The sequence below is a fragment of the Vicia villosa genome, linkage group LG3 (assembly GCF_029867415.1).
Source record: "Vicia villosa cultivar HV-30 ecotype Madison, WI linkage group LG3, Vvil1.0, whole genome shotgun sequence".
NCBI lineage: Eukaryota > Viridiplantae > Streptophyta > Magnoliopsida > Fabales > Fabaceae > Vicia > Vicia villosa.
The window spans coordinates 198,840,048-198,858,623 of record NC_081182.1 but is presented as its reverse complement, the minus strand read 5'-3'; the positions used below and the strand labels follow the sequence as shown (position 1 = coordinate 198,858,623).

The window sequence follows — 18,576 nt, the reverse complement described above, 5'->3', positions numbered from 1 at the left end:
AGAAAAAGGAAAAACAGTCTAAAAAACTAGTCTGTGCAGTAACAGAAAAATCAAAAAATAAGGGAGTCTATTTTTGTAATAAGAATGAAATATAACCTTCCAATCATTTTTTTTAATATTTTCCCACTACATAAACCAAATCTTCAATGTCAATAATAACAAAGAGATATATCATTACCATGTTCTCAACTTTATTTTCGGAGAACGATTCATCAGCATTGCATTCAAGCTTGCCTTTGTTGGGATCATTAGACGAAAACACCAATAGAACAATAAGAGTTACAAAAACAAAAAGCAACTCAGATTCATAATGATGAATTCGATTATGATTTGGATTGCATTCTAAACCTAATACAATAATCTACTAAATTATAAAATAAAAAAATATCAGATCAAGGATTTAGGGTGTTATTTATGCATAAAGGGATCCATAAGAAGAGACATCAACCTCTTCAGCAACCTTTGCTACGTATCCTTCTGTAACTTTATTCGGATATATCATTAGTGTAATTCCAATCATCTGCATCAATTAGTTTCTAACAATTTTGAAAATTTTCAAATGTAAATCAATTTTAAGGAGAAAGTGTTTTTGAAGTAAGGAATTATTGAAATTAAGCAAAACAAATGTAAAGGTAATCTAAGCACCTAAGTGACATAGTCAGCAATGTTAACGGCGTCGAGTCCTTCTCTGGTGGTGGAATAGAGTGGCGGAGTGGAAGATGTAGTGGATATAGTGGCGGTGCCGATAATTGCTCGAGCATTTCCTGTACAAATTCATGGAAGAAAATCTTAACAAAGAAACCCTAAGGTTAGAGTCACTATGCAATCGTTGAAACCTTAAATTTTTCCGTTCAACTCAAAACCTCCTTCTTCTTCTTCTTCTTCTTCTTCTTCTTCTTCATTTTCGAATTTCCTTGGAATGGTAATCCCAAGAGTTTTATTCCCATCAATTTGCTTGGTAAATAATTAAGGATCCAAGAAATAATTTTGAATTTTATTTTATATATAGTTTTAAATTTTAAAAGTATAAAATATAATGTGTTAAAATGATATGAAAGTGGGTAGTTTGAGTTGGTTATTTTTTATTTCCATGGGAATATATAATTCCCACCCTTTGACATGGGAATAAATAGTTAAAATTTTGTGAATAACTTATATTTATGGGAATTATTTATTCCAAGGCATTTTTTTTCTTTCCCATCTATCAAACAAAGGAATAACTATTTCCAGCCTCAAGTTTCCAGGAATCTTTGTTCTAGCACCGAAACAAACACACCCTTTAGATATTGAGAAACCAAATTGAATGTGAATCGGCGTGTTGTTTTTATGTTTTCAATGCCCAAGCTAATTAATTATTATTAGTATCTATTAATGAATAATACACATTTTTTTATTTAATTTAATAAAATAATAAAATAAATACGATATTAAATGAAAGTTTCCTTTTATAGCATAAATAAAAATATAAGAATGCATGAGAGAGTGCCAAGTGGCAAACTTGCCAAAGAACTCATCTTGCATTATTCTATTGTATGATTCTATTTTTAATAATTACAATTAACACTACTTTCATGTTATATAATGTTCATATATTTTTTAACAACAAAATAAAATAAAAATAGAATAAGATTTCTCTGTAAATGAATTTCACGAGAGAATTTGATGTTATACATAATATCAATTATAATTTATTATTTATAATAAAGTAGTATACATCCATTTATTATATTATTCATTGATTTGTTTTATATATTGAGAAAATGGGTCATGCACTGACAGTGTAAAATATTTTTACACTGTCAACCAATCACCACCATGCATCCAATTAAAACATTCTTTTATTTTAAAAAAACTTTAATGACATGGCACATTCATGACTTCCTATTGAATGACAGTGTAAAACTATTTTACACGGTCAGTGCACTACCTTTTAACTCTTATATATTTTAGTTTACACTTTGTATCATGATTAGTACTTTGTATCATGATTGAGATTGAGATTTACTTTGCACGCATGCTGTCTTTTTAACTTTTCAAAACTTGCTTATTCCAATAAATTGTTTACTCCAATTAACTTTTCAAAACTGTCAAACTTACCATAAATTACTTATTCCAATTAACTTTTCAAAACTGTCAAACTTACCTATGCCAATACATTGATATTCGAAATTGTAATGTTCAATATTTTATAGAAAAAAAAGGAGATTTATGTATTATCTATTTTTATTATCATAAAATAATATACTGCCAAAAATACTTAATTACCCTAACTAAAATTAATTTAAAAGAGTATTTTGTGCCTCTATGATCATTTTCATTATTATTATTGTATTAATATCTGCAATTATTATTTTTTATTATTTTTTCCACTTTAATAATAATATCTTATTATTAGGTTAAGTGTATATTTTAAAACAAATCAGTCATATTTCTGTTTCTTTGATCTAAAATAAATCCTAATTAATTATTACAGTTAATACAATGTATCTCTATTATCTAGGTTGACTCAAATCAATTTTCTAAACTTTAGGTGTTCTCCCATAAAAACTCCGTTTAGTCTGCAACTTTTCAAATCTATAAAATTATAAGATTTCAAAACATTAAAATCATAACATAATTAATTAATTTAAAAATAGGCTTGAATTATTTATTTCAATCTACTAAAATATTATTAGGTACACGCTTACATGATTGAATAGTTAGAAATGGTTGAGTTACATTACAGGACAAATATGTGTTATTTATATGTAATTTAATATTTTATTTGATAATATATTTTATAAATAAAACACACATTTAACAAATATTGTATGATCTAATTGATAAAATAAAAATAAATAATTACATGTGTATTATATAAGTAGGATATTCTTAATAATATTAAAAATAATTAGACATGTTACTACAAATAAATGTTTTATAAATAGAATTACACGATTTACTTCAACATAATTTCATAATTGTGATTTTGAGTTTTTAATTGCAACATATTTTTCATTATTATAACTACTAAATTTATTTATAATTTATCTCCCAACGTGTGATCCGTACGAACATAGATTAAATTAATATTTAATATGACAATCATAATTTTAAATATTTTCTCTTTTTAATTTTTTTATCTTTTATATACATTTATTGAACATTATCATTTTTATTTTTTCTTAATTACAATTTTATTTCCTATTTAGTATCTATTTTATTGTAAATTGATCTTAATATATAATTTCAACCTTTAAAAATGAAAAGCTTGGTCTAAAAATAGTAATTTATCTTCTAAATTTTATTTTGAAAATAAAATATTACTTTGAAAAATAATTAAAAAAATTAGTTAAAAATGTGACTATTTTAATTAATTATAATTTAGTTTTTATTTTCAAAGATAACATAAAATTTACTTCTATATTTATTCCAATTAATTTTTTTAGATTGCAGTTACGAAAGGAGTTAAAAAATTGGCTTTTATTTTTTATTTTTAAAAGGATTAAGTTCTTTGGTGGGATGAGTGACTCTTTTATTTTCAAAAATATGTTAATGTTCCAGCTTTATAAATAATGGTCTTCTCCAATATCCTGCACCATTACAACCATTTCATTGTAATTTTTAATTGTTCTCTTTATTTGTTTCAAAAACAAACTAATTTGACTGTAGAAATAGAAATCGTGCCTTACAAGATTCAAACCTCTATAATCATGATAACATATTATAATAATAAAAAATTGTGTCTTACAAGATTCAAACCTCTATAATCATGATAACATATTATAATAATAAAATAGTTTGGAAATCCTCAATATTTTTTACATGCGAGTAAACATTGAGGAAAAGAAATTATTTTTTTTTTCTCATTTTAATTGTTAACCTATTTAAATTATATTAAACTTTAAGTTTCAGTATAATGACATTTGTATCAATATTTTAATTTGTACAAAAAATATTAATATTTTTAATTTATGAGAAAATTGTAATAGTATTTTTGTAAAATTTATATTATAAACTCATTATTATAATAATGTTTATAATTGATCAAAATTCCAACCAATACTGAAAAACGGGAGAAAATGAGTGTATAATTGATCAAAATACCAATCAACACGGGAGAAAGGAAAATATAGAAGCAAATTCAAAAAAAATATATCAAATTTTAATTTATAGTAAAATATTATCAATTTTAATTTGTTACTAAACCAATTTTTTTTGTGTATTATTTTTATTTTATAATTTTTGTTAATAGAAATTGTAAAATTAAAATTATAAGCAATTATAAAAATTATAGCATGTCCGACGGGTCAAATCTGTTTTTCTACTATATATATTTGGTTTAATAGCAATTACCAAATTATATCAAATATATTCGTTTAAATTTTAATAACGGAATTAATTGAAAAAAATAGATTAATTGGAAATGTGGTTATTAAATTTTTTTATATATGAAAAGTCATTAAATAATTAACAATTAATATTTATAATAAATGAATTAAAAATAAATATTTGAAATACGTTAAATGATTTTTTTATGTAACAAGAAGTTATCAAAATTAATTGAATACTAATTATTATTATGATTTACTTATTAATATTATTATTATTATGATTAATATTGCTTATTCTTTAAGTATTTAGCATCATGGAGGTTAGCTGAGCAATACGTTAAATAACAAATATTTAATTTTATACAAATAAAAAATATTTTATAAGAAAAAAAATGAAATTTATTTGAAAAAAATATTAACTTTTTTAATGATAAAAAGCTTACATTTATACTAAAAAATGATACAAATATTTATTTTTATAAAAAAAAAAATGAGACAATTATGATTAATAGATACACAAATTTTGTATGAATACACAAATTTTCTTATGGCCGAGACTATTTAATTTATATATTTTTTAACAATAACTATATAATATAATTTAATATTTATTCGAAAAACCCCCAAACCGGTTTGCGGTTTGTATTTTGTAAACCAAACCAAACCGATTCAAACCGCATTATGTTACAACCTAACTTTTACTTAACTCAATTCCTACCCAAACTTAAACATATTATACTTTAGTCTTATGATTACGAACAATTTTCTCATCCTTACACATATAATTTCAGTCCCAATCTTCTCTAATCTCTAATAACATTATCGCACCTTATTTGCCACATTCATCTTCCCTCTTCTTATATAATCTCTACTCTCTTATATTCTTTCTTTTTAACCTTCTCATTTTTATGTAAATGTTCTTTATTTCAGTTTCGTTTTTATGGCACATCTTCTTCTCTAATATCTCAATTTTTTCCACCTTCACTAATCTCTCGTCTCTTCAATTTTTTTGTTTCATTATAATAATTTTTATATTGTTTTATACTATTATTTTATGTTTAATGTTTCACTTTTGTCTAATTTAATTTTTACATATTAAATAGAAAATTGTTGTCAAAATATAACGAGTTTTGTTGTTATTTGATAGTGTATGAATGTCTAAATATAAAATTATGTTGTCATCTATATATGTATGTATGACTCAATAAAATATTTGTAAAAAACCGAATCAACCGAACCGAATCAAACCAAACCGCATTAGTTTGGTTTGGTTTGGTTCGGATTTTTTTTAAAAGCCAACCGAACCAAACCAAATCGAACGATTTTTTCTCTTGCGGTTCGGATGATTTTTTTCGTCAAAACCGCGCAAACCGCACCGCGAACACCCCTACCTGCCATATTAGAAGGATATACCAATATGAGTTGGATATTGAGTGTTGGAGATCATAACTTTACAACTAAGTGGATATTTACACTAGTTGGGGTGATATTTCTTGGAAGAGTAAGAAACAAACATGCATCACTCTCTTAACCATGTAGTCATGGTGTGTGGATCTCGCTTCCACTAGTCAAAGAAGTTGAATGGTTTAAGAACCTTCTGTTGGAAGTTCCATTGGCTAAAGACAAGTTTAAAAGGTGTTAACACAATGTGATAGTCAAGCCAATTTAGCAAGAGAATTCAGATAAGTGTAAAATGATAAGTCTAGGCACTGAGGCCTTAGACATTCTTTCGTGAGAAAATTGATTAAAGATGTAATCATTTCATTCACATATATACGATCGATCTATAATTTGAATAACTCATTTACTAAACTACTGGCCAGGGATATTGTAAAGACAACCTTGAGAGGTGTGAGGTTGAAACTCTTTGAATAAGCATTCCGACAATGATAGCAACCCAATCTGAAGTTAATACATCTTAACCTAAGATTTAATGGGTAACAACAAGTCGTTGATTTGGAAGTTGGTGCAACATTTTGTGATAATGTTGACTATTACATAATTGAGGGTTGAGTTTCTTTAAAAAATTCTTAATGAAGTTCCATATCGAGGAGGATATGTATCTCAAGAAATAGATACAAACTGAACTTCACCTATATGAATTTCAAGATGGTGCCATCTTAAAGTGAGAGTTGGAGTTTCTCTCATGAAAAATTCATGAAAACAGGAAAAGCACATGGCCATAAATAGTGCTAGGCGAGATATGTAGGCGAAGAACCTTTAAAGAGTGTGTGTATAGTAACGCCGGTCTGATCACATGGGATAACGGTTCAAAGCATAGCTACCTAACATTCCGATTAGGCTTTGCATTGTCTTTACTAAGGTTAAGTTCAAATCGAAAGATACCTAACTGTATTAACACTCTTTTGCTTTCTACTTTCTAGAATTGATCTTGTCATTATTAGAACAAGTGGGGGATTGCTGTAATTATTATAATAGTTGTTCCAAAATGACAAGAGAAGTGGATTTGAAAAATGGCAACACTTCATGAAGTGTTGTAGAATGAAACCATGCAACTTTTGAAGTGTGTTGTTATAGGCCAATCATTGTGACTTTTGGTAAAAGACATTGTTTCATCAAGGGTCACTACCTTATGAAACAATACTAATGTGGCCTATAAATAATTCATTATGAATTCAGAAAAACATCACAAAAAAACGAAAAATCCTCTAAAATAATTCCAGAGCACTCTTCGCTGCATTCGAGTTTTCGTCAGTATTGCGCAGATTCGAGAAGGCTGAATTATCCTGGATATTCCTGCATAGAAACTCTAAGACAATCTGAGAGTGCTTGAAATACTATAAGGAAAGTGTTCCGTACACGATTCTAGCCTCGAATCCATTTGATTGAAATTAATTTTCTAACATGAGATATTTTTATTGGAACACCATTATTAAGGTTGAGAGCTATTGTCACTGACTTTAACTGTCTTTGTCATCCAAACTTTAGATAGATCTTTTGTGGCATTTTCACATTTTTACCTTCTTACTTAGAAGCACATAAATCTATATTCTCCTCATTTTTTATGATTACAACACATATTTTATATAGTAACATTAATATATTTTAAAATTAACCTTTTACTTGCAGGTTTAGGTCAGATAATTTCTTAATATGTCAGCAGTAAATTTTGTTTATAGTTGTATTCATCTTTTATTTTACATCTACAAAACAAGTAATATTAATTGAAGGTATTAAAAATGTAATAAAACTAAATTTGAAATGAAACTTATGCATAGGCTTTTTTTTCTTAGAAAAAACATATTTAGGAATAAAGTAGTAAATCTAAGAAAGAGTTTAAATTAAATATAAAATTATTGTAAAATAATTATTGATGTCACAGTTATTAATAACTAAATTGCGCGTGGGTGTTAAACTATTCTTTTATTTAATTTAATTTAATAGATTTGTGATATCATAATTTTCATTGAAAATATTTATTTTAGTTCAGTTAAAGATTAGCATGGTGAACACAGCTAAAAATCCTAGTTTGTTGTTAATGACCTTTTTGCAATCACATATAATAACTTTGAAAGAAAATTAAGAACAATTTATGAAAATGGATACACAAGCAAGTATATATGATATTTGATCAGATCTAGTATTGTTATGGGATTCTACACTGATGAAGTCCTAGCAAAGAAATAAAAATGCCAATGTATCATACTCATAACATCTGAACAAGTCAAGAAATAAGTTCAAAATCAATGTGTTTGAAATTGTTAGAACAACAACTTCAATTTAAAAGAAAAATAAAAACAATAAATATAGAGAACACTCAATATTTGATGACGGAGTTCGGCTAACTGTGTCTACGTCTCCGAATGCAGAGTAGCTGCAGTGCCGTGTATTAATTAAATAGGTTTTCCAGGTTATAGTTTATCAAAGCGGCTGAACTCGAGCAACCTATTCATCTATGAGTAAATTAGGAATTATATTCAACAAAAATCAATAAAAAGATGTTGCAGCGCCACTCAACTAAACTCTTAAGTCTTGCCAACATGGCTCTCTTCTTGTCAAAGCTTGGTTTAAATACCAACCAATTACGAACGCGTCCACGTTAATTTTCTATAATAATACATGAAGTTATAATAAATCCAGCACTTTATCATGGCAGCATGTAAACAAAATAGAGGGAGATGGAAGGTGGTGGAGTAGAGAAGGATAGAAATTACAAAATAATAAAGTTTGTTTTTTTTTTAAGGAAAATAATATGTTGTTTTTCATATATTTCATTAAGTTGAAAGTGCTACAAATATATAGAGCCAAGCAATGAACTTACTTGTTGTAATGGAAGTAAAATCCAAAACAACACTATTCTAAATAGTAGACTAAATAGTAGACATCATTAGATTTGGTCTACTTTACTATCTTGACAAGCAAGAATTTAATTATTTATAAAAAACAAGACAAGTAATGTGACATAACAAAAAAAGTAATTTGTTAGAAAAATATCAATTTCCAACACTCCTCCTTGAGATTTTTCTTGAATACTCCAAATATTGATCTCAATTCTTCAAACTTTCCCTTGAAAAGAGCTTTTGTCATTATGTCTGACATCTGATTTTATGAATTACAATGCTCCAAATTGATTTCCTTTGTCTACAAGATGCCATATTTGATTTTTCTCTATTATCTTTATCTCCTCATGCATGGCACATGTCCATTCCTCAACATTAGCAACTTCAACATACCATGTAGGCTCTAATATAGCTATATTGCACCTGACATAAATATCATCCAAAATTCTAGTACCTCGTGTTGAAAAATCAACATCACTAGCATAATTTTCTCCTCCATCTTCTGAATTTTGATCTTCCAAACTATCCTCCATAGGTAATACCTTACTTGGACCTCCAACTTGACTTTTCTCCCAATTCTATTTAGAGAACTCATCAAACTTCACATCTTTTCTAACAAAAATTTTTTTGGTCTCCAAACTCTTTCTTTCACTTACTCCATTTTGTTTAGGAGTGTAAGGAACAGTAAATTGATGGCGGACTCCAACTTGTTCACAAAAAAAATTTAAAACTCATTTGTTTTAAGATTGAGTTACTAAAGGGACCAAAATTTTTATGCCATGAGGAGGAGTTACGAACAGTACTTGGAAATGCATGCATGGTTGTTTGTTTCCATTCTACTGGAAAACTTTTACCTCTCATTTCAACCGTCATTAACTTAGATCCAAAAGGATCTAGAATAGTACATCTCATGTCTTTGAAATGCAATGAATAGTTCTTTTCCATCATTTGCCCCACACTTAAAAGACTTTGATTTATTTCAGGAACAAATAAAACATCTGAAATATATTTGACACCTGAGGGAGTTTCAACAGCTACAACACCTTTTCCTTTGACATCGACATGTTCTCCATTCCCGATAGTAACTTTGGTGTAAAAGGACTTATCAAGTTCCTTAAAAATGCCAACATTGTGAGTCATGTGATTAGTGCACCCACTATCTATTAGCCATGTTTCTTTGCTACTATTGTCAGAATAGCAAGAAGCCATGAATAATTGCTCCTCTTGTGGGTGGTATTCAACAACTTTGGCTTGTTGTTCCTGTTGGTTTACTTTATTTTTGCAAACCTTCTCCACATGACCAAGTTGATTGCAGGCTCTACATTCAACATCTGGCCTGTACCAACAATATTTTTCTAAACGAGTATCTTTTTTGCAATATTGACAAAGTGGAAATTTCTTTTTCCAACTTTCTCCTTTTTTGTTGAATTCCTCTCTTTTTCCTTTTCCTTTCTTTTCACCAAAATACTTTTTCTCAAAACTGTTGTAGTTTTGATTTTTGCTTTTGGTATTGGCCACAAAAGCACCTTCAACATTTTCTTCCATCCTTAAAGATCTTCTTTGTTCAGTAGCTTGCAAAGCATTAACAAGCTCTGCAAGTGTGATTTGAGAAAGGTCCTTAGTTTCTTCAAGAGAGGATATTTTTGTTTCAAACTTCTCTGGAAGACACACTAGAATTTTTTCCACAACTCTTTGATCACTGAGTTCCTCTCCCAGCAATCTAATTTGTGAAACAACCTTTGAAATTCTGTCAGAAAATTCTCTAACAGTTTCAGTTTCTTTCATTTTTAGTGCTTCAGACTCCCATCTCAAGTTCAGCACTTGCATCTTCTTTGTTCTTTCACTTCCTTGGAACTCCTCCTTCAACTTGTCCCAAGCTTCTTTTGCAATCTCAAGATTCAAGATCTTGATAAATATATCATCATGTAGTGCTGCATGTATTATGGCAAGTGCTCTTCCTTCTTTAGACACTTCCTCATTGTGATATTTTATTTGAGCTACTGTTGGGTTATTTGGAAGAGGTGGTAGGTTGCTTCCATTTTCCACAATATCCCATAAACTTTGAGCTCTCAAATAAGCTTTCATTTTTGCAGCCCACAAATGATAGTTTTCTCCTACAAACATAGGAGGTAGAGGTAAAGAACTATTGTTGGAAGCCATTTATGGTGTTTAAAGGTTTTTTGTGAATTTTATTGTTGATATATTTTTTCACAGACCCGTTAAGATCAATGAAGCTCTAGATACCATGTAAAAAAATAGAGGGAGATGGAAGGTGGTGGAGAAGAGAAGGATAGAAATTACAAAATAATAAAGATTATTTTTTTTGAAGGAAAATGATATGTTGTTTTTCATATATTTCATTAAGTTTGAAAGTACTACAAATATATAGAGCCAAACAATGAACTTACTTGTTGTAGTGGAAGTAAAATCCAAAACAACACTATTCTAAATAGTAAACATCATTAGATTTGGTCTACTTTACTATCTTGACAAGCAAGAATCTAATTATTATAAAAAACAAGACAAGTAAAGTGACATGACAAGCAAAATGACTAAACAAGTAATGTGACATAACAAGAAAAGTAATATGTTAGAAAAATATCAATTTACCAGTCCTTAGTCCTTACAGTAAGGAGTTACAGTAAGGAGTTAAGTAGTTAAAGGTTTTCATGTGAGTACTTTCTTGCATCTTAACATCAGTGTTCCCAAGAGAACTGCATTAATAAACACGTGTTTGACATTTATTCATCTGAGTTTTCAACCACTTACTAATCATTTTGTTGTGATATACTCCCTCCGTCCCAAAATAAATGTCGTTTAAGGTTGTTACACATAGATTAAGAAAAGTAATGATTGAGTCAATAAAGATAACATTTTTACAAAATTACCCTTAATTACTATTGGGTGTTATATATTATCATGTCTTGAAAAGAGTGTAGATAAGGGGTAAAGTTGATAAAAGTTAGTTAATATTGCATTGGGAAAGTAAAGAGACTATTATTTTGGGACAACTTTTTAGGGCTAAAAAGACACTTATTTTGGGATAGAGGGAGTAGTTTTCAGCCACTGCATTTGGAATTGTTAGAATACAAATTCCAATTCAAAAGAAAACAAATATGAAAAAAAAAAAAACAGAAACACTGAACACGCGATATTTGATAACGAAGTTCAGCCAATTGTGCCTACGTCTCCGACTGCAGAGCAGCTGCAGTTCCGTTGTATTAATCAAACATATGTTTTACAGATTACAATTTGATAGAGCATCTGAACTCGAGCAACCTATTTACTTATCGGTAAACAATGAGTCATATCGGACGAAAAAACAATAAAAAGATGGTGTTGTAGTGCCTCTCTTCTGTTCTTTGAATGCCTGGAGGTGTCTTGATTGATGTGGATGATCTTTATACGGAGGCGTGGAAAGTTTCTGGACATCATTCAGATTTGTTGGGTAAGCCATTGGATGAATCTACCTCCAACTGAGCAAACACAAACCTAACATTAGAAAATGGAAATATTGTGTCAAGCTTTATAATTGAACAAAGTGGTACAAACATAATTGATACTCATTTGAAACATGATGCATGACTGGAAGATAACCAATTAGAAACAAAAATAAAAAGAGAAGAGCTAACCATGCTTTCAAGGTGCCAAAATCTCATCAAAATAGTTTCGGTGGCAACATCTTTAACGAACTCCTTCCCAACACAAGACATGCCAAAATCCAACATATTTTTAACAACCCCGTTTTCAGAACCTGCAATAAACCAGAAGATTCACAACTCATGAACAAATGAAGAAGGGAGAAAAAGTCATAATAATTAGAATTGGAAAAAAATTCATAATATTTATCAATCACTTCATGAACCTCGTGTATTACTTCCTCCAAAGGCCATAACTTATCCATCAATGAATTAGGTAACTAGTTTTGGATCAGTTATTCACTTCTCTTTTTATCATGAAAAAATTAGGAATCACAATACCCTCATGACTCTATTAGAAAAGAAAAATATCATTTTTTATACATGTATCATTGATCATTGTATATATTAACAGGAGAATGATAAAATACCTGCATGCAAGTGGAACAAAATCAGAAAATTGAGACACATAGTTGAAAGCAACCCATTTCTGATCTCCTCTTTGAGAATCTGACTTGTTTGCTGTTGGAATTCTGAATTTCAACTCCAAATTACCTACATGCAAGTGGAACAAGAAAAATGAAAGAAGAAGTATTTGAGCAACTCATAGGGACATATACTCATGTGAGTATGATGAATTCATAATCTATAAACATGTTGGGAATATGACCAATCTTACCCCACTTCTTTCCTCGTTTCTTCCACACAAATTTATTTTCAGTAAACTGCAGTTGGGGCATGATTTTTCACCCAAGCCATGCAGATCAATATTGAGGAAGCCCTTTTAGAAAAGACATGCAAATACTTTCTTGCAATCCTGTTTGTTTGTGAGGTCCATATTATACCAAGTTCATAACAGGAGATTATTTGTAAGCGGTAGACAACAAAAAAATAAAAATATGCAGTTTGATGAAATATCTATAATGGCAATTGAAATTCAACACAAATCCTTTTTTTACTTTCCATTTGATAAACTTACACTTCAAAAATACATCCAACTGAATGTTGCATAAATGATGACTTCGAGACAATACATGTTATTGACATGACCAAAAAATAATATGAAGAATTTTTCTAAAGTCATGTATAACATCATACTAACTAATTAATCAATTTTAGGGGAAAAATTCATTGGTTCTTTTTGGTTCTCAGCATCTTAAGTCTATAAATCTAAAGGGGAATCTACAAAATCAAACTACAAATGCCAAACTACTATTTTCTGAAGGACCAAACTACTATTTATGTTTGCTTACAAGTTATTCTGAAGGTCACTCAGCACCAACCAATTCAATGAAAAAGTCCAAATGTTTTCTCGTATTGCAATAATAAATATCCTGAAAGATTGTTTAAGTTAGACTTAAGCTTATTGTTTCTCATATAGTGAATTATGGAACAAAACTGTAACAGTCACATCAAACATACTCAAAGCTCATTTATTCACTTCTCTTTTATCATATAAAAAAAATAGAAACCCCCATAACCTCATGAATTGGCAAAGGGAACAAGAAGTACTCACATTGTTAGCCTTCTTTGAGAATGTGACTTGTCTGCTGTAGGAATTCTCAATCCTTTTCAGCAAGAATAAAATGGGTTTTGATGTGAGAATGAGGAAGAATTTCATTTCAATTTGAACCGCAAATGGAACCAAAACCTGTATTAGGAAGAAAGTGTTATCCACAAACATGTGAAATTAAATATATTTGTTGATGGATGCCATTTATAACAAGAAACATGAAAGAAGTATTTTGGTCACTCACCTTAATGTATTGATCCTTTGATGATTTCGTAGTTTACATATATTTTCGGAATGTGAGAAATCTTACTCCACTCATTCCCTTGTTTCCTCCGCAAATTTACTACCAATAACGGACAATCAATGATATGCAATACTTTAAGAGAGGAAGGCAGTTCCCCCTTTTCCGGCAACGATTTGAGCATGGGTGCATCATCAATATATAGTGTACGGAGAGAGGTGAGATGTTGAAGCCACTTCCCATCCAAACATTCTATATCTTCAAGACAAGCCATACATAACAAAGTGAGATTAGTTGGTAGAAACCGAACTTGTCTTTTCATCAGCCCCTTCAACATATCATCACCCCTAGTATGCAGCTTTGAAAGAGAAGTGAGATGTTCCCAAGTTGTATTCCACAAAATCCCTCCAACTTCACCAACCCGCAGTTCCCGTAAAGTGATAGGAAAATCATCTATGGAAAAAGATTGCAGATTTGGAAGGCCAATAATTGACATTTTTTGAAGGCTAGTTAGACTTTTTATTGATTCAGGCAGAGAAGTTAAATTCTCACAATCTTCAATTATGAGAGATTGTAAGGTTTTGGGAAGGCCGTCTCTCGAAAAGGATGTTACAGACGAAATGTTTTTTAAGGTCATCTTTTGAAGAGAATTCATACTAGTCATCAATTGGCTGAATATGTCAAATGGTGGGCTTGTAATATCATCTGAATTCCTTGACTTCGTCAGTAGAGGACAATCCTGTAACTCAAGTTCAATAAGGGAAGGAAGGTTGTTGGGTGCAATTCCTTTGAGTTCGGAACAATTTTCAAGTGACAATATTTCAAGCTTAGGAAGGTTGATTGGTATGTTTTCTTTGAGTTTTGGACACTCATTTAGTGACAAGCATTTAAGACTAGGAAATTCTATAGATGTACCTCCAATCATTTTCCATTCCTCCCACTCTGGCATATTTTTAAAGCTTAGAATCTCTAAAGAGGTAAATGGTTGAAATGAAGGAGAACCACTTCCATAGAATACGGTATCAACACTCTTTATAGATTGCATCTCACTAATAGAAAGTTCCTTAAGATTACCTAGCTGTCCGAGGGATGGCAGTTTTGAACAAACATTACACTTTGATATAGTCAACTTCACCATGTTGGAAAATAAAGGATCACCCAACCAATTTGGTAATTTGTCTCCACCATATCTTGAGAAGGTCAAACTCTTCAAGTTTATCGATGGGCGCAGTCGTTCCAATACAACACTTTGTATTTTTGAGTTTGAAGGAGCACTATAAGACCACCCTAGTTCCAACTCATCAATTTCTTTTTTCACCCCCAAGTTTGCTTGAGAAGCATGGGATGGTTCAATTACATTTTCAAGTTTTGAGATGGAAAGGCTTCCTCGTAGATGTGGAAATTTTCCTAGATCTTCAATCTTCAATCCAACATCCTTAACGCTACTCACAATAAAATCCGACAATGTTTGTAGGTTTTCAAGTCTAGATAGTTGTATAGGCATTTCCTCCAATGGAGTTCCTTTGATGTCAAGGTGGCGTAGTTTCGCCAATTTTCCAATGTCCTTTGGCAATTCAGTAAGTTCTTGGCAACTTGACAACAACAACGTCTGTAAATTATAAAGCTTGCATGTTTCTGAAGGCAACCTTTTAATCTCAGTGCTAGAGAGATTCAAGTATCGCAGATACTTCAAATTTCCAATTGAGTTGGGTAACTCAGTGATAATTTTGTAATGTGAAAGTGACAACACGTGTAAGTGTGTCATTTTCGACAACAAGTCAAAAATTAACTTCCACGATACAGAATTATCATACTCTAAATAACCTTGCAATGGCATGGGGAGAAAGGTTCGCAGACCTATTAATCCATGCAATTTTACAAATTTATCGAATGAGTTATATTCAACTCTGTCGTATGACAAGTGTCTCACCCTTTGATCAGGCTTATGGTCGTCCAACCTAATACAATACGGAAATGAAGCTGTCATAGCTAAATCATTGATGAGATCGTGCATTTCAAAGCCACTTTCCACACGAGCAAGGAACCGCTGACGTATCAGAGACCTTGACACTAGTTCATCAAAGTATTTTTCTGCTACTTTTTCCCAATTTTTCTCACTTTCCGGCCGAGGTACTAAGCCTTCTGCGATCCACAACTTAGCCACCATCTTTTTTATTAAGATTGAGTTTTTTGGAAAAATTGAACAATAAGCAAAGCATCCTTTTAAAGAAGCTGGAAGAAACCGATAGCTCAATAGCAGAGCTGGCTGCACATCATCATTTGTCTGTTCCCAAATGCTATTGTTTAATACATCACTCCAATGATCTTGTGATAAATTGGTGCGAAGAATACCCCCCAATGCTACTGCAGCTAATGGTAAGCCACCACATTTTTTGGCAATTTTTCTACCAATTATTTCTAGATTGGGATGTTTTTGGTGGTTTGTTTCTACAAATGCATGCCTGGCTAGTAAAGACCAGGAATCTTCAGTTTCCAAAGATCTTAAATGGTGGACATAGAGAAATTTTTGCATGGGTAGTACAACTCTTTCATCTCGAGTTGAGATGATGATCTTACTCCCTTTTTGCCCAACATTAAATATATCAATTAGATTATTCCAACCAACATATTTTCCGTACCATATATCATCTAAAACTAGTAAAAACTTTGTGTTACTTAAAGTTTGCTGCAATTGTACTTGGAGATTATCCAAGTTAGTATCTGCAATTGTTCCGGCAGTGACTGATTCAAGAATGGTTTTAGTGACTGTGAAAATATCAAGATCTTTTGGAATATGAGCCCACCCTCTCACCTTAAATTTATTCTTCACATGATGATCATTGTAAAGGAGTTTAGCTAGTGTTGTTTTTCCTAACCCTCCCATACCCACTATGGAAATCACTCCTATTTTACTTCCACCATCATAACCATCTTCAGACAGCAAAAACTCTTTAAGTTTCTTTTTGTCAGCATCTCTGCCATAAATAGCAGATTCATCTCCCACAACAGAAGTTGTAGGAGTTACATTCCAAACATAGTTGGAATCACCTTCTTTTAATCCAAGTTTTTGCTTTCGCAAATGTTCTAGTGTATCAAATAACTTTGGAAGTTTAGAATTGATGTTTTTATTAAACCTTTTAAAAGGAGAAGAAAGTTTTTTAAGAACCTGGTCCGCTTCCACTTGACGCCTTAATGCCTCAGTATTGATTTCGTCAAACAAATCATCAACTTGAAAGACAGCATCTTGCAACATAATCAGCCACTCCTTGACCGCCGGATTATCGATCTGTTTGGCCTCAGCATCATGAAGTACAGATTGAAGACTCAGCAATGTTATCTTCAGCTTTTCCAACAGAACATTGTCAAGCTTAGTCCTCTGAAACAAATCAAGAAACTCACCAGAAACAACCTTTTTCACCAACATCTCCATGGAAGCTGAAAGAAGTGCTCCTCCAACAATAGTCGCCATAACTTAGTTCAAGAGAGTAAGAATAGTTTGAAAATTTGAAGTGGAAAGAAAATGCAATAAGGTAGAAGAAAATGCAGCTTCACAAAGACTTATTAGTAAGTTGTTACAAGTTGGAACGTATAGAAAATGCCAGTTCACAAGTTGTCGCAAGTTGCAACGTATAGAAGAAAAAGCTACAGTTGTCAACCAAAAATAAATTAAGAATCATTTTAATAATTCACCCTCATAAATTGATAATATATTTAATTTCATCGTTCCCTCAAATATTGATAAAATAATAATAATAAGTGTACAACTTGTATTTTTAATAATAATAAGTGTATAACTTATATGTCCGCTAGTTTCTATTTTCTATTGTCAATCAATAATAATGTGCAAATGAAGTTTCTTCTCTATTTTCATCTTATTCTTTCACACTTTTGAAATGAAATAAGGATTTAATGGAATAATTCAAAAATGACAACTCAAATTTAATTATTTTAATAATTAACTTTAATTGAAATATAATTAATTTAACCGTATTATCCAACTAACTAATAAATAAAGTTGGATGACCACCGACAGCTTATAGATTTTTCTATAATTTCAATATTATTTGTTTATAATTGTAGAAAGTAATCTCGAGTCGGAGATGAGTTATTACTCAAAAGAATTATTATAAACAGAAAAAAAGTCTATTGTTGATACTATTATATTTATAAAAATTTAATGGGAATACACCGACGGTGTAGAGTAGTTTTACACCGTCAGTTAATTATAACCGTTAAAGTTTAAGTTATGTTTGACTTTTATTTTAATTATATATAAAATAATAATAATGAATGGTTTGGATGGACTAACCGAGTGCATAACCGTTACTCTATATTTATAAACGGAAAAAAGTTTAATGTTGATACTATTATATTTATAAATGAGAATAAGTTACAAATGTTTTTACAAACGCGAAAAATTATATTGTTGATAGAACTATTTTTATAAACAGAAATAAATTATAAGTATTTTTATAAGCGAACACACGGGTTCTAAGCGTTTATATTGTATCAAATAAGTGTATACTAATTATTACAAATATTTGAAAAGACTACTTGGATCAATACAAAA

At 30.2% G+C, this 18,576-nt stretch overlaps 2 protein-coding genes across 5 annotated transcripts; both read right to left on the bottom strand.

The window, feature by feature from the left end:
- Positions 1–8,886: 8,886 nt before the first annotated feature.
- Positions 8,887–10,699, bottom strand: LOC131659704 (uncharacterized). Its single transcript, XM_058928858.1, has 3 exons — positions 10,090–10,699; positions 9,413–10,020; positions 8,887–9,192 (listed from the first exon to the last, which is right to left on the bottom strand). Exons 1-3 carry the CDS (start codon positions 10,697–10,699, stop codon positions 8,887–8,889), a joined length of 1,524 nt encoding a protein of 507 aa, XP_058784841.1.
- Positions 10,700–11,358: 659 nt separating this feature from the next.
- On the bottom strand, positions 11,359–17,582 carry LOC131593263 (putative disease resistance RPP13-like protein 1). 4 transcript variants are annotated; one of them, XM_058865627.1, is made up of 7 exons: positions 14,010–17,582; positions 13,769–13,903; positions 13,506–13,586; positions 12,932–13,069; positions 12,684–12,807; positions 12,247–12,368; positions 11,360–12,106 (listed from the first exon to the last, which is right to left on the bottom strand). In XM_058865627.1, the coding sequence occupies exon 1, from the start codon at positions 17,473–17,475 to the stop codon at positions 14,011–14,013; it is 3,465 nt and encodes a 1,154-aa protein (XP_058721610.1). In that variant the 5' UTR covers positions 17,476–17,582; the 3' UTR covers positions 11,360–12,106; positions 12,247–12,368; positions 12,684–12,807; positions 12,932–13,069; positions 13,506–13,586; positions 13,769–13,903; position 14,010. The 4 variants fall into 4 exon arrangements, with proteins under 4 accessions (XP_058721609.1, XP_058721611.1, XP_058721610.1 ...); XM_058865626.1 differs by having other exon boundaries at positions 11,359–12,106; positions 13,506–13,903; XM_058865628.1 differs by lacking the exon at positions 13,506–13,586 and having other exon boundaries at positions 11,359–12,090.
- Between the last annotated feature and the right edge of the window lie 994 nt (positions 17,583–18,576).